Consider the following 21,440-nt stretch of genomic DNA (forward strand, 5'->3'; position numbering starts at 1 on the left):
CTGATGACACTGAAGGGCCTGCAAGAGTTCGTGAGCATGGTAAATTTTTACAACAGATACATCCCTGCGGCAGCTGAGATTATATGTTTTCTCTCCACTCTAATGTCGGGCTCGACGAAGGAGCTCGCATGGAAAGACGAAGCTCGCAATGCTTTTGAAGAGACCAAAGAGGCCATGGCCCTTAAAATGATGCTAGTTCACCCACGAATGGATCAACCGACAGCCCTCACAGTTGACACGTCCATCACAGCAATGGTCGTCATCCTGGAACAGTTCATAGAAGATTCATGGAGACCCCTCACCTTTTTCAGTCTCCACCTGCGATTGCCTGAACTGAAGTACAGTGCATTTGACAGGGAGCTACTCGTCCTCTACCTGGCCGTCCACCATTTCTACTACTTCCTGGAAGGGCATCTGTTCACAAGCTGCTCACTTTCGCTTTCTCAAAGTCCTCCGAACCATGGTACACCGGCAGCTAAGGCACTTATCCTATGGCTCATAATTAACCACCATTATTTGACATCTATCAGGAAAACACAATGTTGTCACTGATGCATTCCCAGGCCAGCAATCAATGCAATGTCGCAGGGCATCGACTACCACGATCTGGCTCATGCACAGCAAGCCGACCCCGAGACACTCAGTTTCAGAACTGCGATCGGGATTGCAGCTCCAATATCTCCCACTTGATACCAAAGGCACTACACTCCTCTGCGACATCTCTACAGGCCAACCCAGACCACTGGTCCATGCCCAATGAAGGACAACAGTTATCGTCATAATCCACGGTTTGTCACACCTCTCAATCTGCACAACAGTGTGACTGGTGTCCACAAAATTTGTTTGGCATGGCCCGCGTAAACAGGTCACGGAGTGGGCGAAAACCTTCACAGACTGCCAGTCGGCCAACGTCCAGCGCTACACCAAGCACCAACTCCAGCAGTCTGATGCCCCAACTTGCAGATTCCAGCATGTCCACCTCGACATAGTCGGGCCCTTGCCAGTCTCCTGAGGATCTGCTACCTGATCATAGTGATGGACAGGTTCACTCATTGGCAGAGGCCTACCCATTCTGGATGCTTTCCTTGCCACCTGGGTCTCCCGTTTTAGTGTCCTGGCAAACATTATGACTGACGGGGTGTGGGGGGGGGGCGCGCAGTTCACCTCTGCCCTATGGACAGAACTCTTTAAACACCTAGACACCCAGCTGCATCACACCATGGCTTACCACCTCCAAGCCACCTCATATCGGTGCTGATGGCACGCCTTGAAAAGCCCAACTGGGTGGACGAACTACCCTGGGTTCCCTGGGAATGTGCACGGTGCCCAAAGACGACCTTGGAGCTTCCTCTGCCGAACTGGTCTATGGTGAGACCATTGCAATCCCTGGCCAATTCCAAACACCAGCAACCAAACAGGACACCGACACTGCAGTTGTCCTCAAGAGGTTGCGGGACAAACTGGGCTCCCTTGCACCATTGCCGCCATCGTGACATGGTCAGCCACCCTGCAACTATCGCCCAGATTTGTTCTCCTGTAAGTATGTATTCATGCAAGCCCCTTCAGCAACCTTAGGAGGGACCATACAAAGTGCTGCACAGAAACACTTTCACATTCACTCCTGAGATTGGGGGCAAGGAGGAGTTATTCACACTGGATCGTTTGAAACCACTGATCTGGATTTGTCCCAGCCAGTACAGGTTCCCCACCGGTGCATAGGGATCAGACGCTGAAACAGCACACCTCATCCTCGATGCATTGCAATACCATCGGAGCTGGTTCTCAGTGGGGTGTTGTATGGCAATGCACATATTTGCAGCAGCGAACCAGCCCCACTTGTTCATGCAGTTGGCGGGCAGCCGCAGCAAGGATGGTCTCTTGCGGTCCAGACCTGAAGAGGGTGTGCGCGCTTGCGTCATCATGGCGCAAATGGTGGGACATTAGGGGCGAGACCGGAGATGGACTTAAAGGCTGCCGCGCGGAATTCAAAATAAAGCAATTGTGATACTCGAGTCCCAGCCGGTTGTCTCAGTCTCTTTGCTGCGCTCACTCACAACCCGCTACAACAGAGTAATTTAGTATTAAAATATAGTGATTTGCTTTTAACAGCATCCACTGGTTGGCAGTAAATACTAGGTTTGGAGGGTTGTTTTGTAGAAATTCTAGGGGTCATCCTGTAATGAGTCGTCCTATATGGCAGCATTTATGGTAATGAAATATCAAGTGCACTCTATCAATTCAGTGCCTGATAAACATGAACATGATGTGAAACTCATCATAAATTGGTCACCTTTTTGTATTGTGGGTACAATTGCAGAAGCAAATAAGTATTTCTTTTGTTAAATCTATCATGTATAGCAATCATTCCCAGTTCCTCTCTCTCAGTGGCATCATCAAAATGTAGCTTTACTGGAATAAGGAGATCCTAACTTGAATTGTTTTCAGTAGAAAATACTAAAATGGGCTGCTTGTATTATTTTTAAAAAGCCTCCTGAGAGTAGATGAAGCTGCGAATAAATATAAGCATTAAGCATGCTAATAAGGTCATCTATTGAGGGAAAACTTTTCAATAACGAGGCAGGAAAGAAATCAAATTTGTGTCTACTGGGTATATTTTTAAGTGAAATGATCACAAATGACTTATTTAACAAGAATTTTTTAAACTAACTATTGGTTATAATTTCAAAAATATATTTCTTTGTAAGCTGAATTCTTGTCTAAATTGAAATACCAGGCATCCATAATTACATTGTTTAATTAAATAACTTGCATCCAATTTAGATAATAAAAAATACAATTGAGAAATCCAGCTTTGAAAAGGTTAAACGTTTCTGGAATTTTATCAATTAATTAAATACATTTGATAAAAGACCAATCTAATTTAGTACGCCACTAAATTAAACATAAAGGTTTGATTTTCAAAGTTGGTTGATTTTTGTGTCAAAATAAAATTACGACACAGGCCAATGTGTTGAGGTGCAGCTGTGATTTTAAAAACCATCTCTCATGCAAGTTTGTTTAATTATTGGACAGAAATTGATATGAATTAACCATCCAAAGGGACTTCGGACTCATTATCTGTATTCAAGTATTCAAATAATGCATGAGGTGCAGGATTTGGTCTCCAAATCTTATGAACACCACCATGATGGTGTATGTCATAAGTATAATAATTGTATGTTGCATCATAATTTGTTCCAGGACTAGACATTTCTAAATAATTCATTGCATATATAAATGTTAAAGCTGTGTTTTGCACCCCACTGAGAGGAGGCTGAAAATGTGCATCTACATTTTCCAGTATGGATTAGACCACACTAAGGCAGTGTACATCATCAACTAACAGCTCCATTTTCGCTGCTGTAATTTTTACTTTCATAAGTTTTCATTTATTTTGTTTTAAAATTTGAACCTTTCTGGATCTTTGTCCCTTCATTTTATTCCATTAAGACATTCTGAGTATTTAATAAATTTAATTCGATATTCATTGAACACAAGGTCAGTTTTCATGCAAATTAGGTCAGTGTCTGGTATTTGGTCTGCATAATTGCCAAATTCTATTATGAAAAATTATGAACAAATATTTGCCTGCCAATGGATGAAGAAGATTTGGTGTTAAATTGTAAATGAACCAAACGATAATTTGACTGAAGCATTGTTATCTTTCTTGGATATTGGGAGTGTTGGAGGTTTTCAACTTCCTTTTCAACTTGGCTGAGCAAGAATCCTTTTCAAAGTTTGTAACATTGCTGAGCCTGGAACTAGAGTGAAGGTGTAAGGATGTCAACTGACAAAAAGAGGCTGGTGAAGTAGGCTAATAGATGACTGAATTTCTGAAGTGGTGCATCTTGGTAGAAAGAATGAAAAGAAGTAAAATAAATGAAATTGAAAATGTGTAATGGTTATGCAAGAGTAAGAAACTTAGTGTGTACTGGTGCACACGTCGTTGAAGATGATCAGTCAACTTGAGAATGCTTTTGATAGACACAAAAAACTTGGGATCTTGGGCGTAGATTGCAATAACGAAAGCTATCGTGAATATTTTCATATAGTTTGCCAGCTTTGACCCACACCCCTCCATTCACTCTCACTGATAGCCATCACCCTGGTAAGTTGTATATTGGAGAGGGTGCAGAAATGTTGTTTATGAATGTAGAAAAACTGGAGAAGTTGGGTCGTTTAGAGGAAGTGAGAGATTTCAAGAGCTGCTTCAGATCAAGAATGACTTGGCTTGGGTTGGCAAGAAACTGCTCAGAAGGTCAGTAACAGAGGTCACCAAATGGTAAAGTATATTTTAATGCAGAGCTGTTCCGATCATAATCATGCCTTCAGTGATAAAGGTGGAAAGAGATTAAATTATAATTTTTATGGTAGACTTGGATAAATTACACTGAACAACAAAGAATTTTCTTCCTGAACACTTTGGGTTATATTTTATGGATTTTGAGCTGCTCATGAAAATCACCTTAAAACTTTCCTGTCGCATACTGTTTTTTTAAAAAATGTGGTTTCCTGTCATATATTAAGTCTACAGGTATATTTCCCACAAAGCAGGCTGTTTTGGTCATTCCAAGCATGCTTGGGGATGCACCAAGTGCAGATATTATGCATATATTGGGCATGCTTAGTCAGGAAAGATGCAGACAGACTATAAAGCAGCCTACATATCCAGATGCTGTGCATTACATTGATACAAATTGAACACATGTTGATAAGCATGTTCTCCAAGCAATAGCATAGTGAGTGTACTTAGCAATAGCATTTATTGTCTTCAGGAAGATTCAATACAACAGAAATATCTCATCGATGTCGCATCACCTGTGATATATTCTGTTATATTTATGGCGAGTATATTTGAGCTTAAGGCTCAAAGATGCACCGTAGCTGGACCTAAGAAAGCCTATGAGCTCTCATTCAGTTTAAAAATTGGTGACCCTGGGCTCCTCACATTTACTTGGAAGTCGATGCCATTTGCAGTCCCAATGATATGATAGAAGGATCACATGGCAGACTGCTACTTCTGTCTGACTGACGCATTTATCTCTTCTGCTAAAGATAAGAAATTTATTGAATGCCCCAATCTTCCTTCATTCATGAGACCAGTGCTGCATGACAACAGTTTGCCAGTTTCAAAGCCACCAGAGACATTGAGCATTTAAAGATGTTGTCGACAATTTTCTTGGCAACCTCAGAGCACCAAGCTACATCCAGCTGACTGACAATATGCTTCAAGCAGACAAAACCATGAAGTGCAGCATATCATTGAAAATTCATTTTCTGCAATTGCACTTGTACTTCTTTCCTGCTGATCTTGGTGCAATCGGTGACGAACATGCGGAAAGGTTTCACCAGGACATTGCAAACATAGCAACTAGAATCCATCAATGCTGGCTGACTATTGTTGGACATTGACATGAGAGGCATCAGATGCTGAGTACAAATGAAAGATCAGTTGAACTAGCGCAATGTGTCAGCATCGTTATGTGATTTAACAGGCTAAATTAAATAAAAGTTCATTTAATGTTTCTTCAACTTCCTATGTGATGCAGCAAATCTGAAATTATCTTTGTGTTCACCTTGAAGTTGTCTATTATAACCTCCCATTTCTTTTCAGGAAGCAAACCTTTTGGGGAAAAAATGTGTTTTCCTAGTTTATGGAATGATTTATTGAAGGACTGTGGGGGAAAATGCTAGTCAAGTGAAAATATTTATGATGGCCTGCTTCTGTGTGGTATTCATCTGAAATGTGAACCCTAAGTTTCCATGGAGATTGCCTTGCTGTAATTTGGAGAGAATTTAGTGGAAGATATCGGAGGAAAACAACTACAAATAAGTTTTGGTAGAAGTTTAATGATAATTAATTTATTGCAATATAAATTATATAATGTACGCATGAACTAAAATGATTGCTTGCTGTAGCTGAACAGGATCTTGTGAAGGAAAAATCTATAGTAGAGTTAATAGAATTAAAAAGATAATATGTAGTGGCTGCTACACACAGAAACACACCACAGGACACTGGAGGTTTCAGTTGAACTGTTTATTTGAATTTCACGCGTGCTCCTTTAAGGCCAATGGAAGTTCCGCCCCGCGTGGCATCATCACAATGCCCGGGGCGCGAGCTGTGGCCTCAGCCACAAGGTAATCATCAAGCCCCGACGGTGCCATCTTCCTGTAGCTGCCCCGCCAGCTCGGTGATACAAGCAGTGCCGGTTCGCTACAAGAGATGTGCACCACCACGCAACCCCCCCCCCCCCCCCCACCCCCGAGCCAGCTTATGCATCTCGCCACTTGGATGGCCAACCCCTTCACTTAGGTTGGGCCGTCCTCACGGGTTGATCTAAGTCCACGTGCACTGGTTTCAGCCTGTGAACAATAGCAGGTGCCACTGTCTATTGACCGCTTGCTAGAGGACGTCCCCGGTGGCTGTGGCGGACACGTCCACTGAGAGGACTGTGTGGGCATCGGGCCAAGGGTGGGCCAGTAGGGTGGCGCTAGCGAGGGAGTCTTTGGTGTGGGCGAAAGCTGTTTCGGCCTCCTTCGTCCACTCGATAATCTTTTGTTTCATCGGGATCAGGGTGAACAGTGAGCGCATTATGCGGACGGCCGCCAGGATGAAGTGGTGGTAGGAGTTAACCATCCCAGTGAACTCCTGCTTGGGGAACTGCTGTATGACTTTAACCTTGTCCTGTGAGGGTGCTGCCTGGAAACTGTAACAACTCCTTCCCAAACTGGCATTTAGCCACTTTGACAGTGAGGCCAAATTCCGCCAGGCAGACAAACAGTGTGCGTAGATGGGTCTTATGCTTATTGTGATCTCGACTGGCGATGAGAATATCGTTGAGATAAATTAACACGAAATCCAAATCTCTACCCACTGTGTCCATGAGTCGCTGGAACGTTTGGGCCGCGTTCTCCAGACCAAAAGGTATCTGCAAGAATTCGGTGGTAGCCTCTTTCCAAGTCGACCTTCGAGAAGACCCTGGTTGTATATGGGGGATGGGGTATTGGTCAGGTATGGTTGCATCATTGAACCAGCGGTAATCCCGACATGGGCGCCAACCCCCTGAGGCCTTTGCGACCACGTGCAGGGGAGAGGCTCAAGGGCTGTCTGACATATGGACTATGCCAAGTTCTTGGAGGCAGGAGAACTCCTCTTTCGAGAGCTGCAGCTTCTCCAGTGGCAGTCATCTGGCCTTGGCATTGAGTGGGGGCCCTGTGTGGTGATGTGGTGGTGGGCGCTGTGCTGAGGCATGGTGACAGTGAATTGTGGCCGTAGAATGGTGGGGAACTCATCCAGGATATTGAAGAATTCGTTTTTGGGCATACAGACGGTAGCTATCCCTGAGCTGTGTGCACTGGACGGCTTGATTTGGAGGGTCTGGAAGTTGTGGAAGTGTACGAGTCTCTTGTGCTTAAGTTCGACCAGCAGGCTGTGCACCCAAAGTAAGTCGGCTCCCAGCAGCGCAGTGCCCACAGTAGCCAGCAGGAACTTCCAGTGGTACTGTCTGGCCCAAGGTGTACCCGAATGCTCCGTGTGCTGAAGGTCTTTATGTCAGTGCCATTTGCTACCCACAGGGTCGGGCCTTGTTTTCTCGTGCGGTATTTGAGGGCAGTCAGGGGAAGCACGTTCAACTCCGCTCTGGTGTCTACCAGGAAATGCCATCTGTTGGTCTTGTCAACCATGTGCAGGTGGCTGTTTGTGTGGCCAACCGTCACAGCGATCAGCGGCGACTGGCCTGGTCATTTCCCTGGAATGAGCAGGGCTATCAGCACTTGCGGGCTTGGGTTCCCCCAGCGTTGGTGGTAGCAACACCAGGTGGTTTGATGCACTTCTGGCTTCTGCCTGGGGGCGAGCTGTGGTCAGCTGGGTCCAGGGTGGGTGGCCTGATTCATGGCGGCCTTGTTCTCCCGTTTGGTTCTCCACAGCACGTCGGTGCGGGCCGTGACCTCTGAGGGTCTGAGAAATCTTCGTCTGCCAGTAGGAGCTGGATGTCTTCCAGCATTTATTCCAGGAAGGCTTGCTCAAACATCAGGCAGGGTTTGTGGCCTTCTGCCACTGCGAACATTTCATCCATTAGAGCAGACAGGGCCCTGCGGTAAGCCTGGCCATGTGCTGCATACGGGAAAGATCAAAGGTTTCGAGGAGGAGGGCATTGAGGGCAACATACTTGCCCTCCTCTGGTAGATCGTGGATTAGGTCATCCACTCTGGCCGCGGTTTCCTCATTGATGGTGCTCACCGTGGTAGAACATCATGGATTCAGAAGTGATCGATCTGAGATGAAACTGCGCCTCCACCTGTCCGAACCACGTGCAAGGTCAATGGGTCCAAAAGGGGGGCGGAGGGGGGGAGGGGAGTTTTACAGCCACAGCGCTGATCGTCGACAAATCCATGGTTGGAGAAAGATAATGTCTGGGCTCTGCGGGGGTCACCAATGTAGCAGCTACTACACACACAGAAGCACACCAACGGACATGGTGGAGGTTTCAGTTGAACTGTTTATTTGAATTTCACGTGCGCCCCTTTAAGGCCAATGGGAGTTCCCCCCCACCACGTTGCAGTGACGTCATCACATTGCCCAGGGTGCGAGGTGTGGCCAAAGCCACGAGGTAATCAGCAAGCCCTGAGGGCGCCATCTTCCTGTAGCTGCCCCGCCAGCACGGTGATACAACCGGGGCTGGTTTGCTACAAGAGATGTGCGCCACCACAAATAAATATTTACAGTAATCCTCATTAAAAAAAGCTAAGTGACTTGCAGTGAAACAGACAGGCCTTTTCAGATGTCAGAGCAGTCTTTGATTAGTGCACTGGGTGGAGCTACAAGAGTCATAGATGTTGTAAAGAAACTGTTTGAACCTAGAGGTCCTAGTTTTCAGGTTTCATACCTTCTGCTTGAAGGTAGCAGTGAGAAGATGTTGTGACCATGGGGATGCATTGTGAAATTGGCTGTCTTCTTGAGCCAGCACCTTAATGGATGGGGGTCAAAGCCTATAATGGATCTGGCTATGTTTTTTTTACCAGCTGCAGCATTCCTGGGCAGTGGAATTCACAGGTCAGGCTGTGTTCAACCAGTCAGTATACTTCCCACAGATATCTGTAGAAATTTGATAAGTGTATTCAAAGTTGTGCCAAATTTCCTCAGACTTCTTAGAAAGTAGAGTTATTGATGTGCATCCATCACAGTTGACTTTATGTGCTGACTCCAGGAAAGGTCTTCTGAATTATGGACCCCAGGAATTTGAAGGTTCTGGATCTCTCCACTGCCCCTCAATGCAGACAAGTGGTCCCTTGGCCTCTCCTTTCTAAAATCAACAATACGCTCCTTGGTTTTATGATATTGAGAGCTAGATTGCTGTCTGTCACCACCCAACCACTATTCCTTCTGACTCATCATTTCCATTAATTCAGCTAACAATGGTTTATTCAACGAATTTGTAGATTGAGTTGAAGCTGAACTTTGATGTACCTGTACAGGGAATAGAGTATAAAACTCAGCATGCAGCCTTGGGGTGCTTATGTGTTGATGGTCTGCATGGAGGAGGTAATGTTGCCCATCCGCATTGACTGGCATCTGTTAAAAGGATGGGCAGAGTCCCAGATCCTTTAGTTTGGTCATAAGTTTTGCTGGTGTGATGGTGTTGAACACTGAGCTGTAATCAATGAACAGCAGCCTAATGTAGGTGTTGTGGTCTAGGTGGAGGGCCAGCAAGATGGCATTTGCCATTGACCTGCAGTAGCCATGAGATAATTTGTTGTGGGTCTTGGTCCTTCCCGAGATGGGAGTTGATTCGCTCCAAATTCAATCTTTCAAAATTCTTTATTTCCATTGAGATCCTACAAAGTTTGGTAGGAACTCCATGGACATTTATAAAAGACAACATGGTTGGTATAGCAGTTATTGCAATGCCTTTACAGCACCAGCGATTGGGACTGGGGTTCAAATCTCATGCTATCTGTAAAAAGTTTGTGCGTTCTTCCTGTGTCTGTGTGGGTTTTACCTGGAGGTTCTGGTTTCCTCCTACCATTCGAAACAAACTGGGATGTAGATTAATTGGGTGTAAATTGGACCGCACAGACTTGTAGGTTGAAATCATGTCTGTTGTGTTGAGTAGAGTATCCGGTTCAGTGGGTTCACAGAGAGATGAGTCTGGATGTAAGAGTTACAAACACACGTAACTTTTATTAACACACACGCACAATTTATAGAGGAGCATGGGAAAATCTAACACAAGCACAATTTATCGAAAGCATGTATGTGTTTTATTCAAGTTATGATTTTTCCATGCTTTTCGATAAATTGTGCATGTTGATAAAAGTTACATGTGATTGTAACGCTTGTGTCCAGACTCGTCTCTCTGTGAATCCACCAAACCTGATACTCGACACAACAATTGGAGCTGCGAGCAGGGTTGAAAGAGTTACCACTGGACATACATGGAGTCTTAACCATGTAGGAATGGAAGATTGTACTAACAATGTGGGAGATTGTGTTAATAACTGTGTGTATGGGTGTCCTGTCGGTTGCATGGTTTTTCATATTTCTACTCACCAATGGGGGCAGCAGGAGGCGACCACAAATAGGGAAGGGACCCCTGAGTCAGAGAATAAAATCCCCTGGAGGACTGATGACTGGCATGCCACACCATGCCAGTCAATTAAGCCAACAGGTTGGACCCATTTTGAAGAGAAGATAGGGCACCATGTGGTCTCCTGCCTGGAGTTACTGGAGTTTCCTGAGGCTGGGGGGAATCGTGGAGCAGCCCTATCATTACAGATATCCTTACTTAGACATCAGTAAGATATCATGACCGAGTTAAGTAGTCAGGGTGCCCAGAAAGATATGGAGATAGAATCCCTGCAATATGAGTGTTGGGATCTGCAAGAGGCACTGCAGACCGCCCAAGGGCAAGCGACCAATTTAAAATCGTTGAGGCAGTTTCCAAGCTGATCAAAGCACAGCAGCTGTAAGTAGCTCACTGATCTAGCTTGTAGCTTGACTCAGGAAAAACCAAAGCCATTGTCTAACAGGGGGATGGGTATGCATGGATGGATGGTGAAAACCCCAAGGAAACGAGTCCCACGACCCACTTCATTTCCCCTTGTGCTCCCAAGCCTTTACAAGCCTGACCAGTGACCACATGGTCCCAGGTCTGCCATGAGGGCACCTCACCGACTCTCCAAAATGGAGAGGTAGCCGAAGGGGAGGGGACCTCAGGTGGGCATGTACGTGTTCACGGTGAGATAATAGTCCTGGGATTATTCTGCTAAAGGACTAACCATTGGTGTGGGGACGCGGATTGTTAGGGATTGGGCACTGATTGTGGGTATCTACAGGGGCGTCCACGAGCACCACCTCCCAGGGAGCATGAAGATGACTGGTGGTTTGGTGAGCTATTTCATCCCTGACCTTAGAGGGCTGAGCTTGCCCCTCATGGGACTGGCAACCGGGAAGACGGTCTGTTAAGTCATTACCTCCTGGAGGGATTGAGAGTTCCCACTTGAGTTTCAGGGCTGAGGGGAAGTTTGGCGACATCACCCTGCCAATGCCTCACAGAGATGTGCATGCTCTGGAGAGAGCATTGTGGGGGAAGCCCTGTGGAGATGGAGCTGCCCACTCCAACCTGGTCCAGCCTTCTCTCTGCTTCTCCCCCACCAGAGATGGCCCCTGTCTAATCTATCTTTTGAGCTCCTTCCCCACCCCCCCCCCCCACCCTCACCCCCCCAATCATCACATGAAGACTACCCTTCAAGCTATCCCTCTTCTCGATCTGCTGCGATCAAACCATTGATTTTAGCTACCAACACCAGCGAAAAATGTGGCCACCACACCAGCCTGTTTAAGCAACAAGGAGCTTTTTGTGCAAAACCTAAACCTCCGCATTGGACATTTGATTACACCTATAATGATTCTCATTACGGGTTAGGACTTTGTAATGGACCTTTTTTTCTCTCTTCTTCAGTCACCCTGAGCTAGAGTAATGATGTCTTGTAAGTAGTGTCAGGGAATTAGTTATGCATTGTTACAATTTGTAGATTCAAAATTTTGGAGTCTCATTGAATGGATGTTGTGTACTTATTGTTTCACTTGACAGTGACAGCATCATCCCAGCCCTTCCATTAAAAGAGACGAACACCTCATGGGGTGGGGACTTCAGGAGCTTTTATTTAAAAACACTAAATTGGCTACCTTTCAGTCCTGACTCCTCCTAGTTATCATTACAGGGATCCAATACAGGCACTTGTGGCAGCTGTTTGAAGATAAGACAAGTAGGAATGGCATACTGGTGTCTGATGAGTCCGGAGAAACGGGCCGCTTTGAGTACACCCTGGATGTATGCCTTCCAACCTGCTTCCCTGCCTCACCATGGTATAACACGGTGATAGGCATCTGAGCTCTGTGCTTAGGGAACGCCCAAACTGCCTGCTCACAGACATTGGTTATAAGGGTGCTCACATTTGCCAGCCAAGCCGGAGAAACCAAGTTAGTGAATCAGTGACCAAACAAATTCCATTTTTTACCCTCCCCTCTGACACTGGGGAGCAGTCCCCACAGCACCCTACTCCATTAGTAACACAGCCACCCCATTTGGTCTGGGAGGGGTTGTTGAGGCACTGTCATTGAATTTGATGTGATTATGTGCCTTTTCCAGCATATGGAAGGAACTTGTGTACACATTGATCTGCTTGATTAGTATCATTGTTTTAAGCGTCTTTTTGTTTTCTAGTTATAACATGTCCATAGTCGTTGATTGTCACCATTGTAATTCAAGAGTGATGTGGCTTCTGTTGGGTGGAATGTTGTGTGTGGAGGAAGTGTGGCCTCTCTGTCTGTGTTGCGGGAGGTCACGTGTCCTCCCCTTCTGAAACTTATTCGGAAGTCACGTCAACTGTCAGTCAAGGTTGGGCTCTGGTCACTAATTAGTGCACACCTTGCTGTTGGCTAATTCAAATCACATAGCATCCTTACAGGCTGGACACACAGATTAGCACTGCATTTAACAAGAGAGCACAGCACATTTTCACATTCTGCCTCGTGTTCCGAGCCCCAGACACCACTCTATGCCAGGCAGCTACTGTAGATGTCGCTTGGAAGGGTCACAGGTAAGGTGTGCACTGCACTGAAGCTGAGCCACAGTATTGCAATAATAGCAATACTTGCAGAGAGCTGCACTCTCCCACTGATCAGGGTCCCAGAAGCATGTGTGTAGTAGGGTGTGTAGTAGAACCGTGCTCCTACTGGTAAAGGGTCCAGAGTGTGTGTAGAGCAGGGGTGTCAAACTCAAATTCACAGAGGGCCAAAATTAAAAACTTGGACTAAGTCGTGGGCCAAACTAAATATTTTTTGAAAATTTTCAACAACATCTGCATGTTTTCTCTTCTTTCAACATATATAATGTTAAACTTTTTCTTATTAAAATAAATGTTTAATAATAGTTTTGGTTAAACTCTTTCCAGAAGAAGCATTAACAAATGAGAAATAAAATATTCAATAAATAATATTTCTCTATAGCCTTTAAGCTCCTTTTAAATGTATTTTTTTTTCACAAGCCAACAAGTAAAAAAAAAATAACAAGTTGCTTCAATGAAAATCCAATCTTTCAATGATGAACAGTCCAAAGTTAACCAAAGAAAATATTAATCCAAGCTTAGCTTGCTACACTGTGATTTACTCTGATGCACTTGGGTCTAAACCAGATACTTGGCATCTCTTCTTAGATGCAAGTTCATCAAACTCTGGGGTCAGAGTTTGCCTCCCACCTGTCTTGAAAGGTCCTATTTTCTGTCTTTCGTTTGGCCATTTTTCGTAAGGGGTTTATTACGTGTGAGTTGGGCGACAGGTCGCAGATGCTAATGAAAGTAAAGAGAGGATGTGGGGGCGATTAGCGGGCTGATGGGCCAGCGCCAACGCATTTGCAAAGCATTCTGGGATTTGTAGTATTAGCTGTGCATGCGCTATACTGGCGCAGCGGCCAGCGGGCCAGCTCTAATACATATTTGATATGATCTTGCAGGCCAAATATAATTATATCACGGGCCAAATTTGGCCCGCGGGCCTGAGTTTGACATGTGTGGTGTAGAGTGTGCTTATAGTGTTTAGTAGAGCCAAACTCCCACTGGTCAGCGGTTCAGGACCATGTGTCGAGCTCTTGTTTATAATACGTGAATGTCTGTGTTGTCATTTACATGAATTAGTAATTGTGTATTATTTAACGTTCTCACCTGTTTTATTCCCTTTATGATTTTCCCACACTCTTCTTTAAATTGTGTGTGTGATTGTAACCCTTGTGTTCAGACTCGTCTCTCTGTGAACTGGCCAAATCTGATATTCTTCTCAACACAACAATGTCTAAATTTAAAATTTAAATACTTTTGAAAACTTCATCATTTGTTTACCTTTTGAGATACATTCATGATCTAGATATTCTTTTTGTTTGATTAGTTTCAGCTAAGAAGAAGAAGGCAAAACTTTTAAATAAATTTGACAAGACCATTAAACCTGAATTAGATGTTGCTGAAAAACTCCGAAAAAAGGTGAGCTATAAAACTATGTACTTTGTTTGATTCTTATAATATTTTAACAATCCCAGCTGACATAGTGATACTATTAAATGTAAAACCTTTGTAGAATTTTATTCTTTTATAATGATGATCTAACACAGGAATTGTGATTTGATTAGTACACATACACAACCCTTTATCCGGACATCTAAAATCTGGAAAACTCCAAAGTCCGGCAAGTCAGGTGGGCGAGGGAGAGAAACTGGCAGCATGAGTTGGGCAGGTGAGTCGGGCAAATGAGAGACCAGTAGCGCGAATCGGGCGGGCGAGGAGGGCAGACTGACAGCGTGAGTCGGGCGGGCGAGGAGGGCAGACTAGCAGCTTGAGTCAGGCGGGCCAGGAGGACAGACTGGCAGTGTGAGTCGGGCGGATGAGGGGGGCAGACTGGCAGCGCAAGTCGGGCAGGCGAGGGACCGGCAGCGCGAGTCGGGTGGGCGAGAGACCGGCAGCGCGAGTCGGGAGGGCGAGAGACCGGCAGCGCGAGTCGGGAGGGCGAGAGACTGGCAGCACAAGTCGGGCGGGCGAGAAACCGGCAGCACGTGTCGGGCAGGCGAGAGACTGCAGCGCGAGTCGGGCGGGGGAGAGACCGGAGAGATCGGGTGGGCAAGGGGGTCAGACCAGGAGCACGAGTCGGACGGGCGAGGGGAAGAGACTGGCAGCACTAGTCGTGCGGGTGAGGGGAAGAGACCGGCAGCGTGAGTCGGGCGGGCGAAGCGGGGGGAGGGGGGGGGGGGGGAGACCGGCAGCGCGAGTCGGGTGGGTGAGGGGGGGGGTAGACGGCAGTGTCACGGGAAGTGGGTGGGGTGGATACAGCAGCACAATTCGGTTGGGCTTAAATCTGGCTTTCCGAAATCCAGAAAAATTTGAAATTCGGAACACGCTGTTCCCCCAAGGGTTCCAGATAAAGGATTCTGTACCTGTATCTGAATACCACTTACTTGGAAAACAGTTATCCATTTATTGATGAGGCAACTCAATGGTATGTGCCAAATCTATGCTGATTACTAATGGATCTTGAGGATTTTGCAGTGCTGTAACTTAATTGTTGATGTGTTTTGTGAATCATGTTGTAAGTTATTGCAATGTCAGTTTGTGTGGTAGCAACATTATGCTTAACATCCTACAGTACTATTTCTGCACAGAATTTTAAAATCCATTCCCAACTATACGTAAAACTGAATTACAAACTGTTTTATTCTATTATTGAAATGCATTTACAATGTGCTTACTACCTCTAGTTGATCATCAAGTTAATTGGTATCCCAGATTAGAAGGCATTATTTTGTTTATTTCGTGGGCAAATATTTTTGATGAATGTTCATCATGAAAATAGCAGTCATTTATGAATTTGCAGGGAGGACCTTGAGCTTGCTTCTGGTTGCCTAGCATTTTAATTCCTTGTCCCACCACCCTCTGGCCCTTCTATCTGTGGTCTCTTGTACTAATACTCTAAAACCCAACACAAGTTTGAGCAATGAGACCTCCTCTTCCATCTTGGCACTTGGTGGTCTTCTCAATGATATCAAATTCTTCAACTTTGTTCATTTATTCTTTTCTGTGAATGCATTAGAGCTGGCCATTTCTGCCAGATATCATTTTGGCTCAATTATTTATTTTTCTATTAGTACAGTCTGCCCCGCTGGATGTGACACATATAGCAAAATGTTGGAAGGATTGGTTTAACTGCTACCTCAACACATTTGGTCTTGCCTTAACAAAGATATTCTCATTGTTCTGTTTTCCCCCCACCCCTCCAATCTTATGTGATACTAAAAGTGAATTTCTTTTCATTCTTTCCCAGTTCAGAGACCTGGCATGTAAATTGTTTCTCTTTACACAGAAGCTACCTGACTTATGATGGTTTCCAGCATTTTCTATTTTCATTTGTAATGAAGTTTTCTTCTGCAGTGATGAAGAACATATGATAAGTCATTTGCCACTGAAACCTCAGCCTTTGAGTTCTTTTGTAACCATAGGATTTATGCGCCTGCTATATAAATTTCTGGTCAGTGGTGACCTCTGGGATGTTGTTGATGGGGCTTGCAGTTGGCACTAATGCTTTTGAATGCCAAGCAGCTGACAGTCTAACTCTCTTATGGGAATTGATTGTGATATCAAGTACATGCTACTCACCACATCAGCCTACGTTCAAGTCTTGCTGCATGTGGGAATATGTGGGATCGCTTTTGGAGGAGCTGTTAATAGAACAGAACATTATGTAGTCATCAGCCATCATTCTGTCGCGATAGGTGGAAAGTCATTGTTGAAGTGGTTGAAGATGCTTCCTGTATAATTCTTACAGTAATACCCGGGGAATATGATTGACCTCCTGTCACCTCATTTATGTTCCTTTGTGAAACGTGTGACTTCACCTTGTGTAATGTGTTCTCCTTCACATTAGCTTCAATTTTACTAAGCCCCTGTAAAGAACTGTCACTCTTAACTTCCCTCTGGAGTTTACCCTTTATTGACAATTGGGCCAAGCCTGTGGCAATCTAGTACTGAATGGACCTGCTGAATATCAGTGTCCCCTTGCCCACCCGATCTCTCCGGTCTCTCCCCTGCCCGATTTGTGCTGCAGTCTTTCGCCTGCCCGACTCGCGCTGCTGGTTTCTTGCCTGCCTGACTCGTGCTGCCGGTCTCTCGCCCGCCCGACTCACGCTGCCGGTCCCTCGCCACTTTCATTACTTTGCTGAAGTTGGAAAGTAGGTGGAAACAAGTAATTAATTGGCTGGGAGGTTTTGCATGTGTGATTTCCTCAATGTTATACGGAGTCATCGGAGGGATTCTCATTGACTGAGGTTTGGCTTCTATAGTGATAGGTTGTTGAAAAGGACTCTGAGATGGCACTCCAATAGATATTTCAAAAATTCCTTTTATTTTCATGTAATATACATGATATACAACTTTTGTCTGGCATAAAGGAACAAAGCATTGCTCAGCACCCCTTACAATAGGAGAAGCAAAAGAGAGTACCTTCAAAATGTCCATGGATTCATTTCTGGTCCTCCTACAGCCTCTGCACCTGCATAGACTCCAGTTCAAACCATCTGGGGCTCGAGCTCTAAATCCAAAGCTCCAATACGATCAGGAAGTTTTCAGCACCCAAGGGCCCTTGGGAGTCTAACTTGCCTTGAGGACCCCCTCAAATCCCAGTTCCAATACCTGATTCCCATGAGCCAGTCTCCTGTGTATGTGGGTCCTTCGGAACACCCCCCCAAAAAAAATGGCAGTGCTCCCGTGGGGTCCAACCGCCCAGCCTGAGTGATGTCAGCTCTGAACAGACTTTGAGCAGCCAGTTAAAGGAGCCATTGATAGTTTGATTTAACATCACTGGCAGCATTTATGATCAGCAGCAGGCCATGAGGGGTTGCGGACTCCAAGGAAGTGGACAACTGGTGCAGGGCACCAGAAAACAGGGAGACAATTCCCCCCATTCCCCCCACCCCCCATCTGAGAAGGAGAAGCAGAGGAGACGATCCACAGAACGGTGACCACGGAACAGTGACGAGAGTTTCTGCGACTGAAAGCCCCATTCACCATTCACTGTCAGTGACTCGAGGCGAGGAACCCACGCAGGCTGCAGGAGATTGTGGTTAAGGGTCTCGCACCAGGCTGTGGATTGGCTCAAAACTGGTCGAAGGTGTGCCAGGTATTGGAACCAGGATGCGAGAGGGTCGTATCAGAGGTTCAGATCTGGTGCTCAGGTTGTCGATGATTTGGACTGGACGCTGTGGCTGCAAGAGCGCTGGAGGCAAATCCACGGACACTCAGTGACTCTGGGGGAAATTCTCTTTTGCTTCTCTTTCTCTAACTTATAAGGGGCGCATCAGGTATTTCTGACAATGGCAAATCTGTCTGCCTTACAGCAGACAAAAGGCAATTTCATGTCTTATGATACTTTTTATCACATGACAATAAATTAAATCTTGAAGTAAGCCGTAGCTTTTGTGGGTCTTTAAATTGTAAAATGCCAGCATCCTGTTTGGGTCATTAAGCTGCTGATCTGCTGATGAGATCACTGTCCTTTAAGGTCATCTCCAATGCTTCTTCTCAACATGGGGTGTTCTCCCTGTTTCTGTGCCCTGCATCTGCCTGCTGCTCCCCTGAAATCTGCAACTCTCTCATAGTACACTGCCGAGAACAGGCACTATTATCTTCGGGACAGATCTCCATGGTTGCAGAATATTTAAAAAAAAAAATAATTGTCTACATTGACTTAAAGTAAGGCCTTTGACAAGGTCTGGACCAACTAGAAAAATGAGCAAGAACGGGAGTTTGAGATCCCTGCTGCTCTCGGGAGCCAAGATTCGCTGCTGCCACCACTGGGAGCTTGAGTTCTGCTGTTGCCAATACCGGGAGCCCGAAGTCCGCTGCTGCCGGTGCTGGGATCCCGAGGTCCCTGGTCAATTCGGCTCCGAAAAAAATTTGGTTAAATGAGTATTTTGGATATCCTTATTTATCCAAAATGTTTAAAAAATTTTGGATAACTGAGGATTTCAGAGAATCTGATTTCCAATAATTGGAGTTGTACTGTATTTTAAAAATACAGTTTCAGATAAACAAATTAGATGGTTGAACAGCCTTCTTCAAGATTACCAACTTAAGGTGATATATTTTGCCATTAATTAAACTTCTAAAATGCCACTTGTAGAGATTTTTTTGCAAAATTTACAGATACCTCAAAGTATTAAAATTTTCTTTTTACCCTTTAGGGTAAATCTGAAGAAGCACTCCAGGCATTTAATGAACTTCTCAAAAAATATCCCCAGAGTCCTCGAGCTAAATATGGAAAAGCACAGGCAAGTACATTTCTACATTGAATGTTCAATGCCTTAATTCAGCTGTTGCTGCCATGGAGAGATTATTTCGCTCTGATGTTCTTCCCAGTGATCAGTCCGGATAAAAGCCACTCATGGTCTATTTTAGCATGTGCTTCTCCGTGCCAACCAGCAAAATTCTGTTTTACGGCAGTCTTTAACGGGTGATCAAATACAGGATCAGCGCAATTTAATTTGCCATGTAAGAATGATTCTGTTATGCATCAACAGTTGATAAAAGTTAGTTTCATATTGTAACTGGCGATATATTGTTCGTGAAGAAGTCGTGATATCAGTACAATTGCAAGGAGCTATGACTGCATTCATCAGTTATTTCTATGCCCTTTGGTCATCATCTGCACTATACCATTGTAAGAATTTGAAGAGTGATCAGTGGAAATTATTTCAAAGAAAATAAAAGTAGAGCAGGAAGACTGTTCAAAGAGAAAGGCTTCTTTGCACTTGACCTTTGTCTTTTACCTATGACACCATCCAACTGCAGAAAATTAGCATCTTTCTAAACATTTCTTTTGGTAATGTACCTGAAAACTGTATTGTACATACATTAATTGTTTTGCATGGCTTTGTATAGTCAGAGGATGATTTGGCAGAGAAGATGCGAAGCAATGAGATCCTGCAAAGGGCAATCAGTACCTATGGAGAAGTGATTGACATGCCAAATCCAACTGCTGATCTGGTGAAGCTGGCATTGAAACGACAGGCAAACCGACAACAATTTTTAGGTAAGGAATGTACTTGAAAATTCAGCGTAGTTTATTATGTTTCAGTAACTTGGTCATGTCTTGTATCATTTAGCCAAAGCATCATACATTCAAATGATTGGTTTGCTGCTCTTTTCTACCTTTGATAAGTACTGTACCATTGTAGAGTCATGCAGCATGGAACAGGCCCATCAGCCCAATTTATCTATCCATTTTGGCCACGTCATATATGACCGCATTTGATCTATATCTCTCCAACCCTTTCCTGTGTGTGTATCTGTTCAAATGTCTTTTGAATGTTGTAATTTACCCACTTCTGAAGCATCATCTGGAAGCTCATTCCAGATACAGACTACCCTCTGAGAGGAAAAGTGGTTCCTCATGTCCCTCTTAAATCTTTCCCATTTCACCTTAATCTTTAGCTCTCTTATTCTAGTATCATTCACTCTGGGAAGTGGGTGGTGAGCATTCATTTTTACCATGCCCCTTATGATATTATAAACTTCTCTAAGATCACCCTTCCCCTCTCCTATGTTCTAGGATATAAAGACCTGTCCAATCCAAACCCTTACTATAACTCAAGGCCTGTGGTCCTGATAGCATCCTCATGGCTCTTCTCTGCACCCCTTCCAACTTTTCTTCCTAAAGCCAGGTCACCTGCACTTTACACAGTACTTCTAATGTAGCTTTAGTTTAGTCAAACCTTGTATGACTAAATCATGAGGTCCACACTTTTGAACTCCATACCCAAGTGTGCCAAATGCCACTGTGCACCCAAGCTGGTGCTTTTTAGAAGCACTGTTGTGCATGAAAAAGAGCCAAACACGAGAATGTGAAATGAGGAAGATGATCCTTTAACAGTGGATGTGAAAGGAAGTAGCATTGAGAACAAATGTAAAATTTCTTGACTAATTATGGAGATAAAAGGAACCAAATCTATTGTTTTTAGTTTCTTAAGTAAGGAAATCTAAGAATGAAGAGGTTACATTGTGATTGTTACTGGATATGGGTATTTGCAAGTGAAAGAATAAAAAGTTGGGCCTTAAAATATTTAACTGCATTCACAAAATATAATTACAGGAAAGTAGTTGATTCAGAACACTAAATGAAGACAGGGCAGAGGCAGTAACCCTGCCATTGATCTCAGTCCTTCAGCATAGTGTGAATGCAAGTTCATGAACATGTAAGGTGATTTAAGTTCATGGAGGGAAAAGGAAAAACAATTCAGAAGCAATAGTAACAGTTAAGAGAGATGCAAAAGATGGCAGATGCTGGAATCTGGAACAAAAACAAACTGCTGGAGGAACTTGGCAGTTCAGAAAGCATCTGTGAAAGT

At 44.6% G+C, this 21,440-nt stretch overlaps 1 protein-coding gene across 1 annotated transcript in view; it reads left to right on the forward strand.

Moving 5' to 3' along the window:
* The first annotated feature begins 2,193 nt into the window (after positions 1-2,193).
* The window catches only part of unm_hu7910 (un-named hu7910), a 71,331-nt gene continuing 52,084 nt past the window's right edge, over positions 2,194-21,440 (forward strand). The window contains exons 1-6 of the mRNA XM_069915695.1: positions 2,194-2,208; positions 7,579-7,878; positions 9,442-9,544; positions 14,444-14,535; positions 19,278-19,364; positions 19,975-20,125. Coding sequence (XP_069771796.1) covers positions 2,194-2,208; positions 7,579-7,878; positions 9,442-9,544; positions 14,444-14,535; positions 19,278-19,364; positions 19,975-20,125 — 748 coding nt within the window. The remainder of the gene's footprint in view (positions 2,209-7,578; positions 7,879-9,441; positions 9,545-14,443; positions 14,536-19,277; positions 19,365-19,974; positions 20,126-21,440) is intronic.

The sequence above is a fragment of the Narcine bancroftii genome, chromosome 2, assembly GCF_036971445.1.
Source record: "Narcine bancroftii isolate sNarBan1 chromosome 2, sNarBan1.hap1, whole genome shotgun sequence".
Classification (NCBI taxonomy): domain Eukaryota; kingdom Metazoa; phylum Chordata; class Chondrichthyes; order Torpediniformes; family Narcinidae; genus Narcine; species Narcine bancroftii.